The sequence below is a fragment of the Idiotropiscis lumnitzeri genome, chromosome 8 (genome assembly GCF_059441095.1).
Source record: "Idiotropiscis lumnitzeri isolate Australia: NSW breed Sydney's pygmy pipehorse chromosome 8, RoL_Ilum_1.0, whole genome shotgun sequence".
In the NCBI taxonomy this organism is placed as follows: Eukaryota; Metazoa; Chordata; class Actinopteri; order Syngnathiformes; family Syngnathidae; genus Idiotropiscis; species Idiotropiscis lumnitzeri.
Window position 1 is genome coordinate 8839307 of NC_142398.1, and position 15240 is coordinate 8854546.

Here is a 15240-nt window from a genome sequence, read left to right on the forward strand (position 1 = left end):
ATATATATATATATATATATATATATATATATATATATATATATATATATATATATATATATATATATATATTAGACAAGTCTGGAAACCTGTGCAGTCGTGAGTGTGTTTGGTGAACAAAGGGTTAACGCAGCATGCTGTGACGGTGACCTTTGACCTGGAGCTCCCATGAGATGCTTGTCAGCCGCCCTGGCCGCCTCCTGACCAGTGCAGCAACGCTCGCTTGCTCGCAAGGCCCGCAGGTGAGTTTCTCTTATGGTTTCATATTTCTATTTCTGTTTTATTTTAAACACAACGGCTAACTTCCGATGACCGCTCGGCACTTCTGCGGCCGCTTTTTTGTTGCTGTTTTGTTTTTGTTTGATTTAATAAGCATGTTGGGTCACTCATGAACACTCTAGTTTACAATATTTTATACATTTTGTTTTATGATACATATGTTTTTAATTCAATCTTCATCTATGTTATGCTTAAAGGTATGAAGTAGATTACACTGCTGATACAGAAAACGGACTATTTTAAAAAAATGGTGATAAGACACAAATAATCACAATAGTTATTGCAGATTAACGTAAAATATAAGGTTTGTAATAATTTTTCAAACATGCTATTTGCCCAAATAAACACATGCACTTGCGAGTTTTGTTTTTCCCAAATTTCCTCTAATTTAGAATTTAAATATGGAAAACAAGAACAATTGATATCAAATACATTTTTCAGTGAAAATAAAATGCTCTCCTTAGTTACCGCATAAGAGTTAAACATCATCGCGTAGAATCAAATTTGAGCCTCACGCATAATTAAATGAACTTTTGATGACAATATAATATTTGATAGAAAATTGTTTACGAGTACTTCGGACGGCAAAAGTAAGCTTGCATTTTTGTTTTCAACACGTTCAACCTTCGTAAGTGTCCCAATCATATAAAAAATTAAAAAAAACGGTATTATTCGCATAAATCACCACTTTGCTTTCATGTTCATTCAATAATGTTAACAATTAATGCAAGCTTTTATGTTCAATTTGTTTACTCTTTGCTATAGTTTTCCTAACGATGGTTGCAATTTTCTGTCTTTTATGAGTAGCGTATAAAAAAAAAAGGTCCCTGTGTCAAGAGTGCTATTTGACCCCGCAATTGGCAAATGATGGCTAAATCCAGCAGGGAAATGCGTTTCTGAAGAAGAATAGTTCAATGCTCTGCCCAACATGAACAATATTAGAAACAAACATTTCCCAGGCCTCAGAAAAGACGCCTAATAATCGTGTGTGAAAATTAAATGATGTTCAGGAGCAAAAATTACCTGAACCATGTGGGGGGGGGGGATGATTCAAATTACCAAAGCTATTACTTTGCTTTTTAATTCAAATAGTGCAATAAATTATGTTCCCTACAGCGGTTCATTGATCTCATCAATCCTTTTAGCTTCGGCATTCTGAGTTGAAAGACTACCGAAATGTCTTCACCTTCTCCTAGATTTGTTTTGATATTCCGCAGCAGTTAAGAGATACTATAAAGTGCAAAGTCAACCGCTGGAAAAATATGCTTAATTGCAAATCATTAAATATAAAGGTTCTAATTATTTGGATACATTTTAAATCAAATCCCACCACTCACAAAAAATGTGACGCAACAATGTTTATTTTTTATGTCATACTGCATAAGCACAAGAGCGCAAAGGGGCGAGTCCCAACATTGGCTTGGAAAATGTTTGAAAACGCAGCCCCCAAAGCCGATTTCACTTAGCAACAGAAAATTGGGTAGGCATTTCTATCACAAGTTGACCTACAAAAAGGATCAAGAACCAATGCCTGGAAAGTCGCAGGCAGTCGGATTTTTCTCACTCCAAGCCAACATTTAAGGGCGGGATTTCTGCCATTTTCAGAGGTCAGATTTAAACCACAGATGGGCAACTCTAAATTGTGAATGATTATGAGGTATATATTTTTTGTCATTCAGTAGAGGTGGAGCATTACAACCAAATCTTGACACACACATCTCAAATAGCTCCACTGCAAGTCTATCAAGAGTAGACCCCCAAAAAAGTCTCAAGAACCAATGCCTGAAAAGATATAAGGAGTCTGCCATTTTGTCTTGAAGCAGACATTTTAGTGTCATTTTGGCCATTTCTACGGATCCTTCGAAGACAGACTTTTCCCGAGAGATTTTGTCAAAATTCTAAGCAGGTGGGCGACGCCAAATTTTTGTATGCGAGCGAAGCGAGTTGGATAAAAATGAGCGCAACCTAAAATTAGCTTGAAAAAGTTTGAAAATTCAGTCCATTTAAGCCAATCTCACTTAGCCATATGAAATTTGGTAGGCATCTCTATCAGGAGTCGAGTCACAAAAAAAATTCTAAAAGGCATCGGAAGTCGGCCATTTTGGTTCATTTTTTATATTTCCAGCCAAATGCAAATAATTCCCCTTGTGTATTTCCGTTGACAGTGTACAAGATGGAGCGAGGCTGCCACGTCAACGTAGCGATGCTGGACGACTTCGGCGTCAACGGCTTGGTGGGTTCGAAGGTCGCCACGGTTACGGAGCCGGCGCTCAAGCAACCCTGCGGCTCCACCGTCAGCTTCCACGAGGTGGGCTACAAAGTTGACGTGAAGGACGGCTTCTTCTGCAAAAACACGTCAAGTCCTCATCAGATAATACTTGATCTCAGGTTAGTACATTTGCTTAAAGTCCCTCTTGTGTGTGTGGTTTTGGTGGCTTTGTATGTTAATTTTACAACCTTTTGTGGTAGCATGAAATAAAATGTAATTCCTCCCAAACCTGTTAATCGATTTTATTCATAACGACATTAATCCCGAAAGAAAAACCGTCAAATTGTTAGTTTTTACTTCCCTCCTGGGTGTTTTCAAGTCCCATTTTGGGAATGTCTGTCGTTTAGGACAAGCATAAAATAAACGTTCATTCTTCGTAACAACATTAATTGTGATTATTTTGTAAATTGTCATTAAAAGCACTCAACTCCTTGAGTTAACTGTATTTTTGTGCACGTGGCATTCCGTCCTTCTATTCCAGCATGAAATACAATTGCATACCTTTTAGCAACATGAATCCCTATAATTTGTCTGATTGTGTCTCATAATGAATCCCATAATTTTATAAATTGTCAATAGAAAAAACAAGTCCTTTTATTATTGTGTTTGTGACTTTTGTAAGATAAAATATAAGTTCTTACCTTATGACTCCACTAATCCCAAAAACGTGTTGTAGTTGGTCCCAAAAATGTCTTTCAATTATATTTATATATATATATTTATTTATTTATTTATTTTATTTTTTTAATGAAAGCATACATGCAACTTTCTGTCCTTTTTTTTTTACGTGCATAAAATACAATTTCACGCCAGCGCTTTTAATCACAATACAATTTTGTTTGTTGGCTGAATTCTTTGAGATCTGATGGACGCCAATTTTTTTTTTCTTTTTTAAACGTCGCTTTTGTATGTATGTCATATCTGTGTATGAAGGCTGCGTTCTTTTTTTAATCACGTTGACATCTGGCATGTTACCTCCTAATGCTTTTAATCACAACGCAGCTTGACAATAGTCAATAATTAGATTTTGACAATTAATATATTTTTTTTGTCCTTGCTGAATTGTGAATGGCCCCCCTTCACATGACTTTCTTTCTGGTGTGTGCGTGTGCGCGTGCGCGTGTGCGTGTGTATGCATGTAATGTTTCCCACACAAATTATTTCTTGCGTTAATTATGGTAAATAATATAGTGCTTTTCCACCTATTAAGTCACTCAAAGCGCTTCACACTTTTATCACATCTACCTACTGATGACACACATCCAGGACCAACTTGGGGCTTCAGTATCTTGGTCAAGGATACTTAGACATGGTCACAATAGCCAGGGATCAAACACACAACCTCTAGGTTGGAAAACGACCACTCTATCACTGAGCCACGCCGCCCCCAATTATATGGTATTAGGCATGGTTTCTTGCTTATAATCTCTCAGTATTGTCGCCGTCTGCCAAGAGAACGCATTAAAACGGCGTCACGTGACCCATGGCCAGGCTTGTGGACAATCTTTTAATTCCATTTTATTAGACTGCACATTCATGTGTGTGGGGGTGCGCGTGCGTGTGTGTGGGTGTGTGTGTGTATATTATATGCTCTCACCAAACTCTTTGGCCACTGAGACAATTTAATGAGATTCAATACAAGAACTGTATCAAAAATCCTGCCTTCTTGGCAGACTTCCATTAATACTGATTAATCCTACTTTTGGACCAAGCACTACATGGAAACCCCTCAGAGTTTTGTCAGTTAGTTTTTTTTCTTTTTTTTTTTTAATTCATTATTGACACACATATCTCAAATAGCTCCACTGATTAGATTAAATCTATTTTAAGAATACTTGCATTAGTTTTTTTCAATGCAAACATTTTAGATTCATATAGTTAAACCCATGGCAACGCCCGAACGACAAAAATGCTTTTGTTCGGCAATCGCGATATCCTTCGGGAATTACTTCATTTACAGAACATGGCTGTTATACTGCATTGTTTATTGTCTGGTGAGCTGCTCAACTCACATTGTTGTTGCATTATTCGGCGAAATGCCTCGGTGCTGTGTGGCGATGCATTGTTTGCTTTCTGGTTAGCATCTGTTTGAGTGGCCAAAGCAAAAAATCAATTTCGTTCTGGCAAAGAGAGGGAATTTCAGGCGAGTGTCGACGAGTGTTGTTTGCCACCTGCACTTCGTAGATCTCTGCTTTCTCATACCTTATAGCTTGTGTGTGAATGACGCCAGTGATTTATGTCTACGGAATGCGCATGTGCTGAATGAGGACTGAGTGTGTGAGAACAAGGAGTTCGTATTTGTATTTTAGCGTCTATTATTTGCATCTTGGTACAGTGTTTGTGTGATAATCAAATTGCTACAATTTGAATCAATCTTGGATTGATATTGTACAAGAAGTTTACTAATCTGAATATTTTGCATTTCTTTGTTTTGTCCTGCAGTGGTATCATGAGGCCCGGCCTGAACGCAATTCTCGGGCCGACCGGAAGTGGAAAGTCATCGTGAGTGCACCTGAGTTCAGGAAAAAAAAACAAGGGATGTCTAGATGAATGTTTTATCTTTTTTATGTCTTCCTGCAAAGTTTTTTAGATATTCTTGCTGCGAGAAAAGATCCCTCCGGCCTCTCTGGGGAAGTTTTAATCGACGGAGCGCCGCAACCACCCAACTTCAAGTGTCTCTCGGGCTACGTCGTCCAGGTATCTTTGATGTGAATTTGTAATTTATAAAACGAACTTTATACTAAAAGTCCCTTTGGGCCAACAGAGAAGGCTTTGAAGGTCCTGACTGCATGCCATTGAGTCCATCAATTGTATTAGCTTGCATACTAGCCTAAATAACATGCTAGCACTAATGGCAAACAATTATGGAAAAATAAAAAAACATGAATGGTATTAAGTCATCAAACTCACCTTTTGGCTCTTACACATTTTAGTTCTTCCTCTGTACCAGGAGGACGTTGTCATGGGTACGCTAACAGTGAGGGAGAATCTCCGTTTCTCAGCAGCCTTGCGTCTACCTGCGCACGTGTCGGAGCGTGAAAAAGAGGCCCGCGTCACTCACCTTGTCGCAGAACTTGGTCTAACCAAGGTGGCTGACTGCAAGGTGAACGATGACATTTCAAGAAAGATCCATTTCAACAGGGGCGTTGTCATTGAAATGTTCCTGTGACATTCTTGGCAACAGGTAGGACCGCAGATGACTCGTGGCATCTCGGGAGGTGAGAGGAAGCGGACCAACATTGGTATGGAGCTGATCATTGACCCCCCTGTACTCTTCTTGGATGAGCCCACCACGGGCCTGGACGCCAGCACAGCTAACTCGGTCCTGCTGTTGCTACGAAGGTAGCGACTCAATTATTATTTAGCTATCTCTCACTCTCTCTCTGTCATATTAAAAAATGTTTGTCTTTACTGACTTGTGTGGCTTCAGGATGGCCAATCAAGGGAGAACCATCATCATGTCCATCCACCAGCCTCGCTACTCCATCTACAGACTCTTTGACTCGTTAACCTTGCTGGTTGGAGGCAAGATGGTGTACCACGGACCGGCGCCGAACGCATTAGACTATTTCGCAAACATTGGTGAGCACTTTCCCTGTAGTTTGTTCTTTTAAACATAAAAGTGCCAATAATAGTTTACATGCCATGAGACATTTGAATTAAAAGCACTGTTTTGTAAACATCAAAGACAATTTAGTCTTCAACAAGCTAACTATTAAACAATGAAGACAATTGAGTCCTCACGCAACCTAACACGTTTCTGTAAACAGGATAGTTTAGCCATCAGTGAAGCTAAGATCCGTAAACATCAAACACGCTTGTGTCTTGTCATGGCTATCGCCTGTGGCGTTCCCCAGGGGTCAACCTTGAAGCCGCTATTGTTCAACCTCTACATGCTTCCGCTAGGCCAGCTAATACACATTTATAAATTGCAAAGGAGACTCAGCTCTGCTTGTCACGGATAGCAACCAACAAGATCAGTCTGTGGATATAAACAATTTTCTCCACCTGTACTCAGACTTGACTGAAATCATTGTCTGCATGTGTTTTCACCTTGACCAACTAAATCCAAATAATCGAGTTTTAAACCCAAGATTAATATTGGACTCAGACATGAATTTTAACTGCCTCATTTTGAACATCTAAAACAGGCGTGGGCAAACTACCGCCCGGGGACCACATGCGGCCCGTTAAACATTTTAATCTGGCCTGCCAAACTTGAAAAAAATGAATTGAATAAACCTTGTTAATGTTTTATTTTCTAAATACTGTGGTGTGTCAAATACATATATTTTGTTGTAATGCTTTTGTTCATTTTCATTTAAAATCAAATGGATTTTTTTCCTCCGATGAGGTGAGGTTACCAAAACACTCCATCCATCTGCTCCTGGTCTGGCCCCTCTGTCAAATTTTAGAGCCCATTATGGCCCGCCAATCAAAACGTTTGCCCACCCCTGATCTAAAAAAGCATTTAAAAACATTGCCAGTTTAGTTTTCGACTTTGCCTTTCAGGATATTCCTGTGAGCCCCACAACAACCCAGCTGATTTTTTCCTGGACGTGATTAATGGAGACTTCACTGTCACCAGCATGTCCAAAGTCAGCCTTTCTGAAGGTGATGCATTGTCTTTACAATTCCAGATAGTTTTGATCAGGCCATTTTAAGAATGAAATGTGGCCTTCATATCCCTCTCCTTGAGTAGATTTGGACTTGGACGAGATGAGCAGCTCCAGGCAGAGCATGGAGGAACGCCTTGTGGAGGAGTACAAGAATAGCAGCTACTGCAGCGACACACTTGCCCAGCTGCAGCGAATCGCCCTGGACAAGCGGCACTCCCTGCCACCTGCCTCCCGTACGGTCACCTATAACAGCTCCTTTGGCCACCAGCTGCGTTGGGTGCTGCACAGAACCTTCCAGAACCTCATGCTGAACCCACAGACGTCCGTGGCACAGGTACGCACCTCTTGTGTCAACTCATCTATTGGAAACAACGTGTCTTTCCGCAATATGGCTACCGATATGGCTGTATTGTTTTTCTTTTTCTTTTTTTAATTAAATATTTTGGAAAAAATCCATGAAACTCTGAAACGGCGAAAAGTGAAACGCTAAGTGGCAAGGGATTACTGTACTAGAGAAATGCACCACTTTGTGGCAGAATGAGATATTACCTCTAAATAGCATACACAGGTTTTCCAACCATCCGCTTTATGTGGATTACATATCGATTTATGGTTTTATAAATCGATATCAGGCTCTGAAAAAGAAATTGATTAAAATCGATCATCTTATTTTTCAAACACACCTCTACCCACTTCATTTGTGTGTTTGTAAACCTCAAAGACAATTTACATTTCTAACAAATTTGACTTTCATGTTTTATAAACATTACACAACAACTTAGTGTTGCACAAACTCATTTCTTTCAGCATTGACAACAATAGTCTGTGGAAAGTTTTTTAGAAACAAAGTTTTCAATAAGACTAATGAATATGTTTCTGTGCACACTGAAGTCAGTTTAGACCTCAGCATCTACAGTATCTTGTGTACCGTTTCATCTTAAAAAATATATATATATTTCGTAAACATCTGAAATCTTCATTTTAGCCAACATTTATGGATAGATTTGTGTTTTCATCAACATCAAAGATGATTTAGTCGTCAATGAACCTTCTCTGGTGGGATCAACCTGATTTTTCAAAGCCTTGAGAAGTCTCCTCACTTTAAGAATTATTAACAGCCAATTGGGCCCAGATAAAACCCCATAATCCCACCAGTGGGGATCTGGACGGCGCGGGCGCCGTAATCGGCTTTGGTGACTGCTGTGACCCGACTCTTGCCTCCTCTGGACTTGATATCATATCTGGCCTAAGCCCCCCTTGAACTCAAACCCCACTAGCCCTGCACCAGCGTGGCCGCCGCTACGGCCGATGCATCACATGACGTTGTCACCATTCATCACTCCAGCGCCTAGAAGATTACTAGCTGATCCCTTCACCCTGGGAACCGCTTAATTCTGTCATAATGTGTCAATTGTTGGGATTAAAACTTGTGTCCTTTTTTGCTTTTCTCACTCTCTGCTGTCAAATCCCCACAAAACATCCCCTCGCCACCACTGAAATGTTTGTGCGTGTGTGTGTGTTTTCTTCCCCCTCATTGGGTGTGAGGTGGTCGGCGGTCTGTCCATTCAGACTACGTGTGCGTATGTGTTTGTGTATGTGTGCGTGTGTGCGTATATATATATATATATATATATATATATATATATATATATAAGGCTGTCAAAATTAAAGCGTTAACTCAAGTGATTAATCCAACATTATATATTTTAACTCAGTTTACTCAGTTTGACTTACTTCAAAAATAAGTTGCAAATATTGTGCCATATTAGCTGTCTTGAGCACGTCTCAGAACAAAACATCGTGTTCAAGTTACCACTGGGCCTTGCAAACCAACACTGCTGTGAGTGTGGCGCTTGTGGGCAGTTTTGAGAAATGTCTTGAAGAAAAATGCCTGTAAAGATGTCTCCATTTAGATCCTATTCAAGAATCACAGAAAGCTATTTGAATTTGTTTGAACTAAATATAATTCATATTGGGTGATTTTGCATCAATTGCAAGATATTATTCATGTAAATATCTGTTACAAGCTTCACAAAAAATTTTAGTTGAAAAAAAGGGATTAATCGCACTTAGTCATGGATTTTTTTGTGATTAATTAGTTTAAAAAAATTAATCACTTGACCGCACTAATGGGAAATTGTCCCAAATTAATTTTTGGTATAATCAGCAATTGTGTCAATGTGTGTGCAGGTGGGGGTGCACGTTTTCCTGGCTCTAATTGTGGGAGCCATTTTCTTTAGGGTCAAAGACGATCAAAGTGGCATCCAGAACAGGTGAGTAGAAACGCATGAAGAGCTCAAACACAAAAGCCCCCCAGAAAAAAAAAAGAAAAGGAAAAAAAAAAACATTCTGAAACCAGATTAAAGTGCAACACTCTCGTGGCAAAAATTAACTTAAAGGGAAAAAAAAACCTATACGTCCCTCTCCTGTACGTGGGTAATGCCGCTCTGAGAATTGCATTAATTCCTATGTGGACTCGCTAATCCTCTTAATGTTGGCACAAGCTGGTACTCACAAGGTCAGCAAAGCACATTTGAAATCCCAACCAGTCTCCGGACCCACCATAAGGTCATTGCATTCACACCGGACTGGTGGATGGGGCTTAAGCGGTGCCCCTTAAGGACGCCAGTCGGGGTTACAGAGTGGAAAGCGGGCCTTACCTCTATCTTTGTCTTCTTCCAGGATGGGGGCGCTCTTCTTCATCACAACCAACCAATGTTTCAGCACAGTGTCGGCGGCCGAGCTCTTCATCGCTGAACGGAAGCTCTTCGTGTATGTTGTCGTTGAAGTTGAACAATTGTGTTTTAAATGTACGTGTGCGATAATGGATGCCCCCCGCCTTTTACTTCATGTTTTTACATAAGTGCCTATTATAATAGTGTAATGTAAAAAAGGTTTGATTTTGAAAAAAATGCAGTCAATTGATGAGATGCAAGGCCGCTGGTGTGTACTGTAGGTCGCAATTGGTCACTTGGAAACATCAGATTCAACAAATTTTTAATATACATTTCTGTAACTATCACAGACAATGTTAGTATTCGATAAAATTATGTATTTCGTTAACAATGACAGTTTTAATATTCGAAAACCTGTCGTAAAAGTCTCATTTGAGTATGTGACACAAACTTAAATTAAAAAAAAAAAAATTGTGACTGTTTGTTGCCGCAGACACGAGTACATCAGCGGCTACTACAGAGTGTCCGTCTACTTCCTGTCCAAGGTGTTGTCCGACGTGGCCTTACGCACCGTCACCTCCGTCATCTTCAGCTGCGGCGTATACTTTATGATTGGTAAGAACAACTCATCATTTCTCCCGTGTAAAAAAAAAAAAAAAAAAAAAGTTAACCAATGGAAAAGTTCAAACCGTTGCACCCATGGTATGTGCTTCTAAGTCACACATATTTGGACGAGGTCTCCTTGACCCGCTAATACAAGGTGACACAAAAAAAACTAAAATTTGCTGAAGTCTAAAATGTCATTTCATTTATTTATCAATGTTCATTTATTTAGAATTGTGTTTACATAAATGTTTTGACAAAAAACATCTTTTTTTTTCTCCTGGAGGATTTTTTCATTCCCCGGAAGGAAGAAAAAGATGTGCGTTTTTAATATTTTGACTGAAGTTTACCGGGGAAAAAAAATGTGCAAAAAGTTTTCATTTTCTGAGAACCAAATGGTAAATTTTATGAGGAAACAAAACAATCTTTTTAATTCTGCCTAAGGATGTATTCGATTTTAGCAGGTGGTCAGCATGCTTTTGTCTAATCATAACTCGGGCCATGATTTTAAGAAGCTGACAATATTACAGTCATATATTCTTTGTCTGCTGTGAAGGCTTCCATGTGCAGGGTCTGTCTTATTACTGCCCCCAGGCGGCCAAGGTGGGCAGCAACACAGCGGCCATTTAATTAATGCCTAATGACATTTTAAAATATTTTCCTGTTCGTGTACTTTGGGTCTTTCTAGGAAGTCATCAGATTTCAGTGTGAAACGATGACGTTTTTACCGCTGTCAAATGTGGAAACGGGTCAAAGGTGACCCGAGCAGCATGTAAGTCTCAACACTTTATTCTTCTCTCACCACCGTGCTTGATTTGGACCTTATTCAGGCCTGAAGTGCACCTTGTCCGCCTTCTCCGTGTTCACGTTGACGGTGACGCTAGTGGCATACACGGCCACCGCCATGACAATGGCCATCTCAGCGGACCAGACGGCCGTGGCGCTCGCCAACATCTTCATGACCATCACCTTCGTCTTCATGATGGTGAGAGAACGTATCGTTATCTTTAAAGGACGCAATTTCTGAGATATCACAATGGCTATGAAGCCATTGTTAATTATGGTATCGTTTTGTGAAGAAAACATTCCATTTTCTGAGAGAAAGACATTGTAGTTAATGAAACTAAAGTTGGACTATCATGAGAACGGTCTTGTGCAAAAAGAAAGAGCGGTCCTGCAGATGAGTCAAGTTGTGATATGTGAAAATAATCTGAAATTGACTTAAAAATTGTCATTTTTTAGAGTGAAGTTGTCATTTTAATATCAGAAAACTGTTGGCATTTTATAAGAATTCAATTGACTTTCTTTTTTAAGAATAAAGATTAAATTTTACAAAAACTAAATGTATATTTTTCAATAATAAATTTAAAATTATACCAGAATGAACTTACTAGTTTTTTTTACAAGAAAAAACTATTTAATTTTAAAAGAATAAATATGAATAATAAATACTATACTTCCTTGATAATTAGATTAAAATTTCCAAAAATATATATATTTTTATTCTCCAAGAAGAACTGTATTTTAACAAAGATTACATTTTATTTCTTTTTAGAGAATGAAATCAGATTTTCAAATTAAGTCACAATAAAATTGCCAATTTAATTTAACATTTTGTTTATTAATTTTAAAATAATGAAATCTTATATCCTTTTTACGCATTGAAAATGTTTATTTTACAAGAAATTTTACATAAATTGAATAATAATTTTACAATAGTAAAGCTGCGTTTGCAGTTTAAAAAAAAAAAAAATCACCTTTTTGTCACTTTTGTCAAAAGTGTTAATACAAAGCTAATAGTAGTAAATTAGTAATCTGATGCGTCCAACAACAAAGAAAAATCATCCATCTTTGGCTCTTTCGTGTACCTCTAATCAGATTTTCAAGAAGCCACTAAACCCGATGAATACCAACCAATCAGACGGAAGGTGTGACCGGTGAGGTGTGTAACATTTACTGTGCACACTCATCGCCGTTTTTGATCAATTTAATACATTTTTTATAAAATAAAGTAATCCAACATTAAGTAACTACTTTAGCAAAATAAATCGGACTTTATAGTACAATACATTACCACTTTATTTATATAGCAATAACATTACGACTTTATTGAAATAGGCTGACTATATTTTTGTAACATTAAAACTCAATTTATTTGACTTTATTCACAAAATGTTGCTTTTTTTTTGTAGATCTTCTCAGGTCTTCTGGTGAACCTTCCAAGCATCATGGACTGGCTGGCGTGGCTCAAGTACTTCAGTATTCCACGCTACGGCCTTGCGGTAAGTCCTGCGTGATAGAACAAACTTCCCTTGGTCGTTTGTTTCTCACTTTGGACTTTTGGACCTTCAGGCCCTGAAGATCAACGAGTTTGTGGGTTTAAAATTCTGTCAGAACGTCAACATTTCCGCTGCTGTGACCAACCGCAACTGCAGCGTGGCGCCCACTGTCGGACTGACGTGAGTAGAAAAACGCTGCTGTGTTAGCGCTGGCTGTGCCATTGCAAATTTGAACGACGTTATTTAAAGCTCAAAAAAATGATTTAAATGATTAAGTCCTCCATGGTAGTTTGCAGTGTACTGTGGTAGTTTGACACTTTGGTGAGTCATCTGCATCAGAAAGGAAGGTCTTTGTTCACACTTTTCTGCCATATTGTGTTGAAATAATATTAATATATCAAAAGTGCGTACCTGCGGTATCAGTACTCGATATGGGTCAGTATTCAAATACTGATCCTGGCATCATCAGTATCATCCCAAATTGCAACTGTAATTATACCCCCAAAAATTGTGAATTTACAAGAAAATGTAATTTTACATGGTTAAAGGCGTGATTTTAGGAAGGTTTTTGTAAATTTTACAGGAATAAAGAGGTAACAGGGTCACCCATGAAAAAAAGGTCCTCGCTGAAGGTCCAGACCAAGCATGACTAAAAGACCCCAATGATGAGTAATTTAAATGGATCCAGTTTTCCCTTGCCCAGACGCAGGTCATCGGGTTCCCCCTCTGGAGCCAGGCCTGGTGGGGGGGCTTTGTTGGCGAGCTCCTGGTAGCCGGGCCTGCACCCATGGGGTCCGGCCGGGCACAGCGCAAAAACGCAACTTGGATCCCTAGGACTCCTGTACCTGTCCTCTTGAGAGGGGTTGGACACTCTTCCACTTTGGAGTTGCACAAAGTGAGAGGCGCCGAGCAGGTGTGGGCAAAATTATTGCCCTCCGGCTTGGCACCCGTGCGTTGGGGTTCACCCCGGTGGACGAGAGGCTTTTTCCTTTTTGGAGTCCTTGGAGGGTGTGCTGGAGAGTGCTCCTACTGGGGACGTCATCGTTCCACTGGGGGACTTACTCACATATGGGTAATGACAGTCAGACCTGGAGGGGCGTGATTGGGAGCATCGACGCCCCACGATCTGAACCCGAGTGGGGTTCTGATTTTGGACTTCTGTGCTCGTCTTGTTCAAAGGGTGTCCATATGTGCACTTGGCACCAGGACACCCTGGGCCGCAGTTCGATGATCGACTTTGTAGTCGTGTCATCGGATTTGCGGCTGGATGATTTGGACACTCGTGAAGAGCGGGGCGGGGCTGTCAACTGATCACCACCTGGTGGTGTGTTGGCAGAATCCCTTGTCAGAAAGATTGTCAACTCCCACCTCCGGCAAAATTTTGCCCACATCCCAGGGGACGCAGGGGGCATTGAGTCAGTCACACGCCTCAGTTTCCCTGGTAAGGTCTAGTCAGGGGTTCTGGAGAGGAGGGTCCATAGGGAGGTGGGAGGCAATCATCGGTGAGCACGACGCACACACATTTCCCTAGTCACATTAGCAGTGCAAATTGAAATCAGGAAAACATTTAATTAAAAAAATACCGTCTGTGGGCTGTAAACATTCTTCTTCACATTAACATTGTGATATGAAAATGCATGATCTGGATTTTTTTACAACCTAGTAAGTTTCAAAAAACATTCCAAAAGTGAAAGTAAAATCGTTTTGTTTTGTTTTTGTGTGTGGTCTTGTTGTAGATGTGCGGGGGAACAGTACCTGGACTATCTGGGCATCCAGTACGACACGTGGGGCTTGTGGCAGAACCACGTGGCGTTAGCCGTCATGCTAGTGGCCTTCCTCCTCATTTCCTACCTGAAACTTCGCTACATAAAGAAGTTCACTTAAGAATTCAGAGTGTGTGAAGCAAACCTCTCATGTGCAAAGGTGTGAAATACTTTATGAAGCTACCTAATGTACCCTCACCAGATGAAGTTATGGATCTACCTGTCTGTCTCTGCTGCATGCTGCACAAGTGGTTTGTATGACTCGTTCACATTTTTTCTGCTTTGGATTTGAATTGTGGGTGCTCAGGCTTCGCAAAGCATTCAAAACCATGCATATCATACATCCATAAGAAAAGGAAAAAAACAGAGAAATATATGAAAATAAACATCATATTGATTATTTTTTTGTTGTATTAATTTCTTAAGGCATATCTGGTATTGGAGCAATCCAAAAGAAATTAAATGTATTTAAGTTCCATGAATATTACGACACTTCATGACATTACTAACTGCATTTTGTTACAGGTAACTTGTAACTGCATGTATGCTTCCATTTAATCGTCAGATGCACCCCGTGTTTGGAATAAATGGCTCATATATTCTCATACCTACCGTTGCTGACTATTGTTATTCGGTTTAATAGTATAACTTCATCAAGTCTATTCTAACAATTCATACGAAAAAAATAAATGACAGCATGTATCATTCCTGCTCATATCATAACGGACGACATCGGAATCGGACATTACTCAA

At 39.6% G+C, this 15240-nt stretch overlaps 1 protein-coding gene across 2 annotated transcripts; it reads left to right on the forward strand.

Annotated features, from left to right (window-relative positions):
• Positions 1–173: 173 nt before the first annotated feature.
• Positions 174–15240, forward strand: abcg2d (ATP binding cassette subfamily G member 2 (JR blood group)). 2 transcript variants are annotated; one of them, XM_088302489.1, is made up of 16 exons: positions 174–246; positions 2445–2667; positions 4991–5050; positions 5131–5245; positions 5499–5651; positions 5733–5890; positions 5979–6130; positions 7061–7162; positions 7251–7501; positions 9358–9440; positions 9850–9939; positions 10336–10457; positions 11276–11430; positions 12638–12727; positions 12798–12904; positions 14461–15240. In XM_088302489.1, the coding sequence occupies exons 1-16, from the start codon at positions 174–176 to the stop codon at positions 14606–14608; spliced, it is 2082 nt and encodes a 693-aa protein (XP_088158615.1). In that variant the 3' UTR covers positions 14609–15240. The 2 variants fall into 2 exon arrangements, with proteins under 2 accessions (XP_088158615.1, XP_088158614.1); XM_088302488.1 differs by having other exon boundaries at positions 199–242.

What these genes read in the sequence shown, in the direction of transcription:
- abcg2d (XM_088302489.1), top strand. Translation starts at nt 174, where the DNA reads ATGCTTGTCAGCCGCCCTGGCCGCCTCCTGACCAGTGCAGCAACGCTC. An exon ending in CCAAGGTGGCTGACTGCAAG is followed by an intron (nt 5,652 to 5,732) that starts GTGAACGATGAC and finishes TCTTGGCAACAG; the next exon opens with GTAGGACCGCAGATGACTCG. An exon ending in CAAAGTGGCATCCAGAACAG is followed by an intron (nt 9,441 to 9,849) that starts GTGAGTAGAAAC and finishes GTCTTCTTCCAG; the next exon opens with GATGGGGGCGCTCTTCTTCA.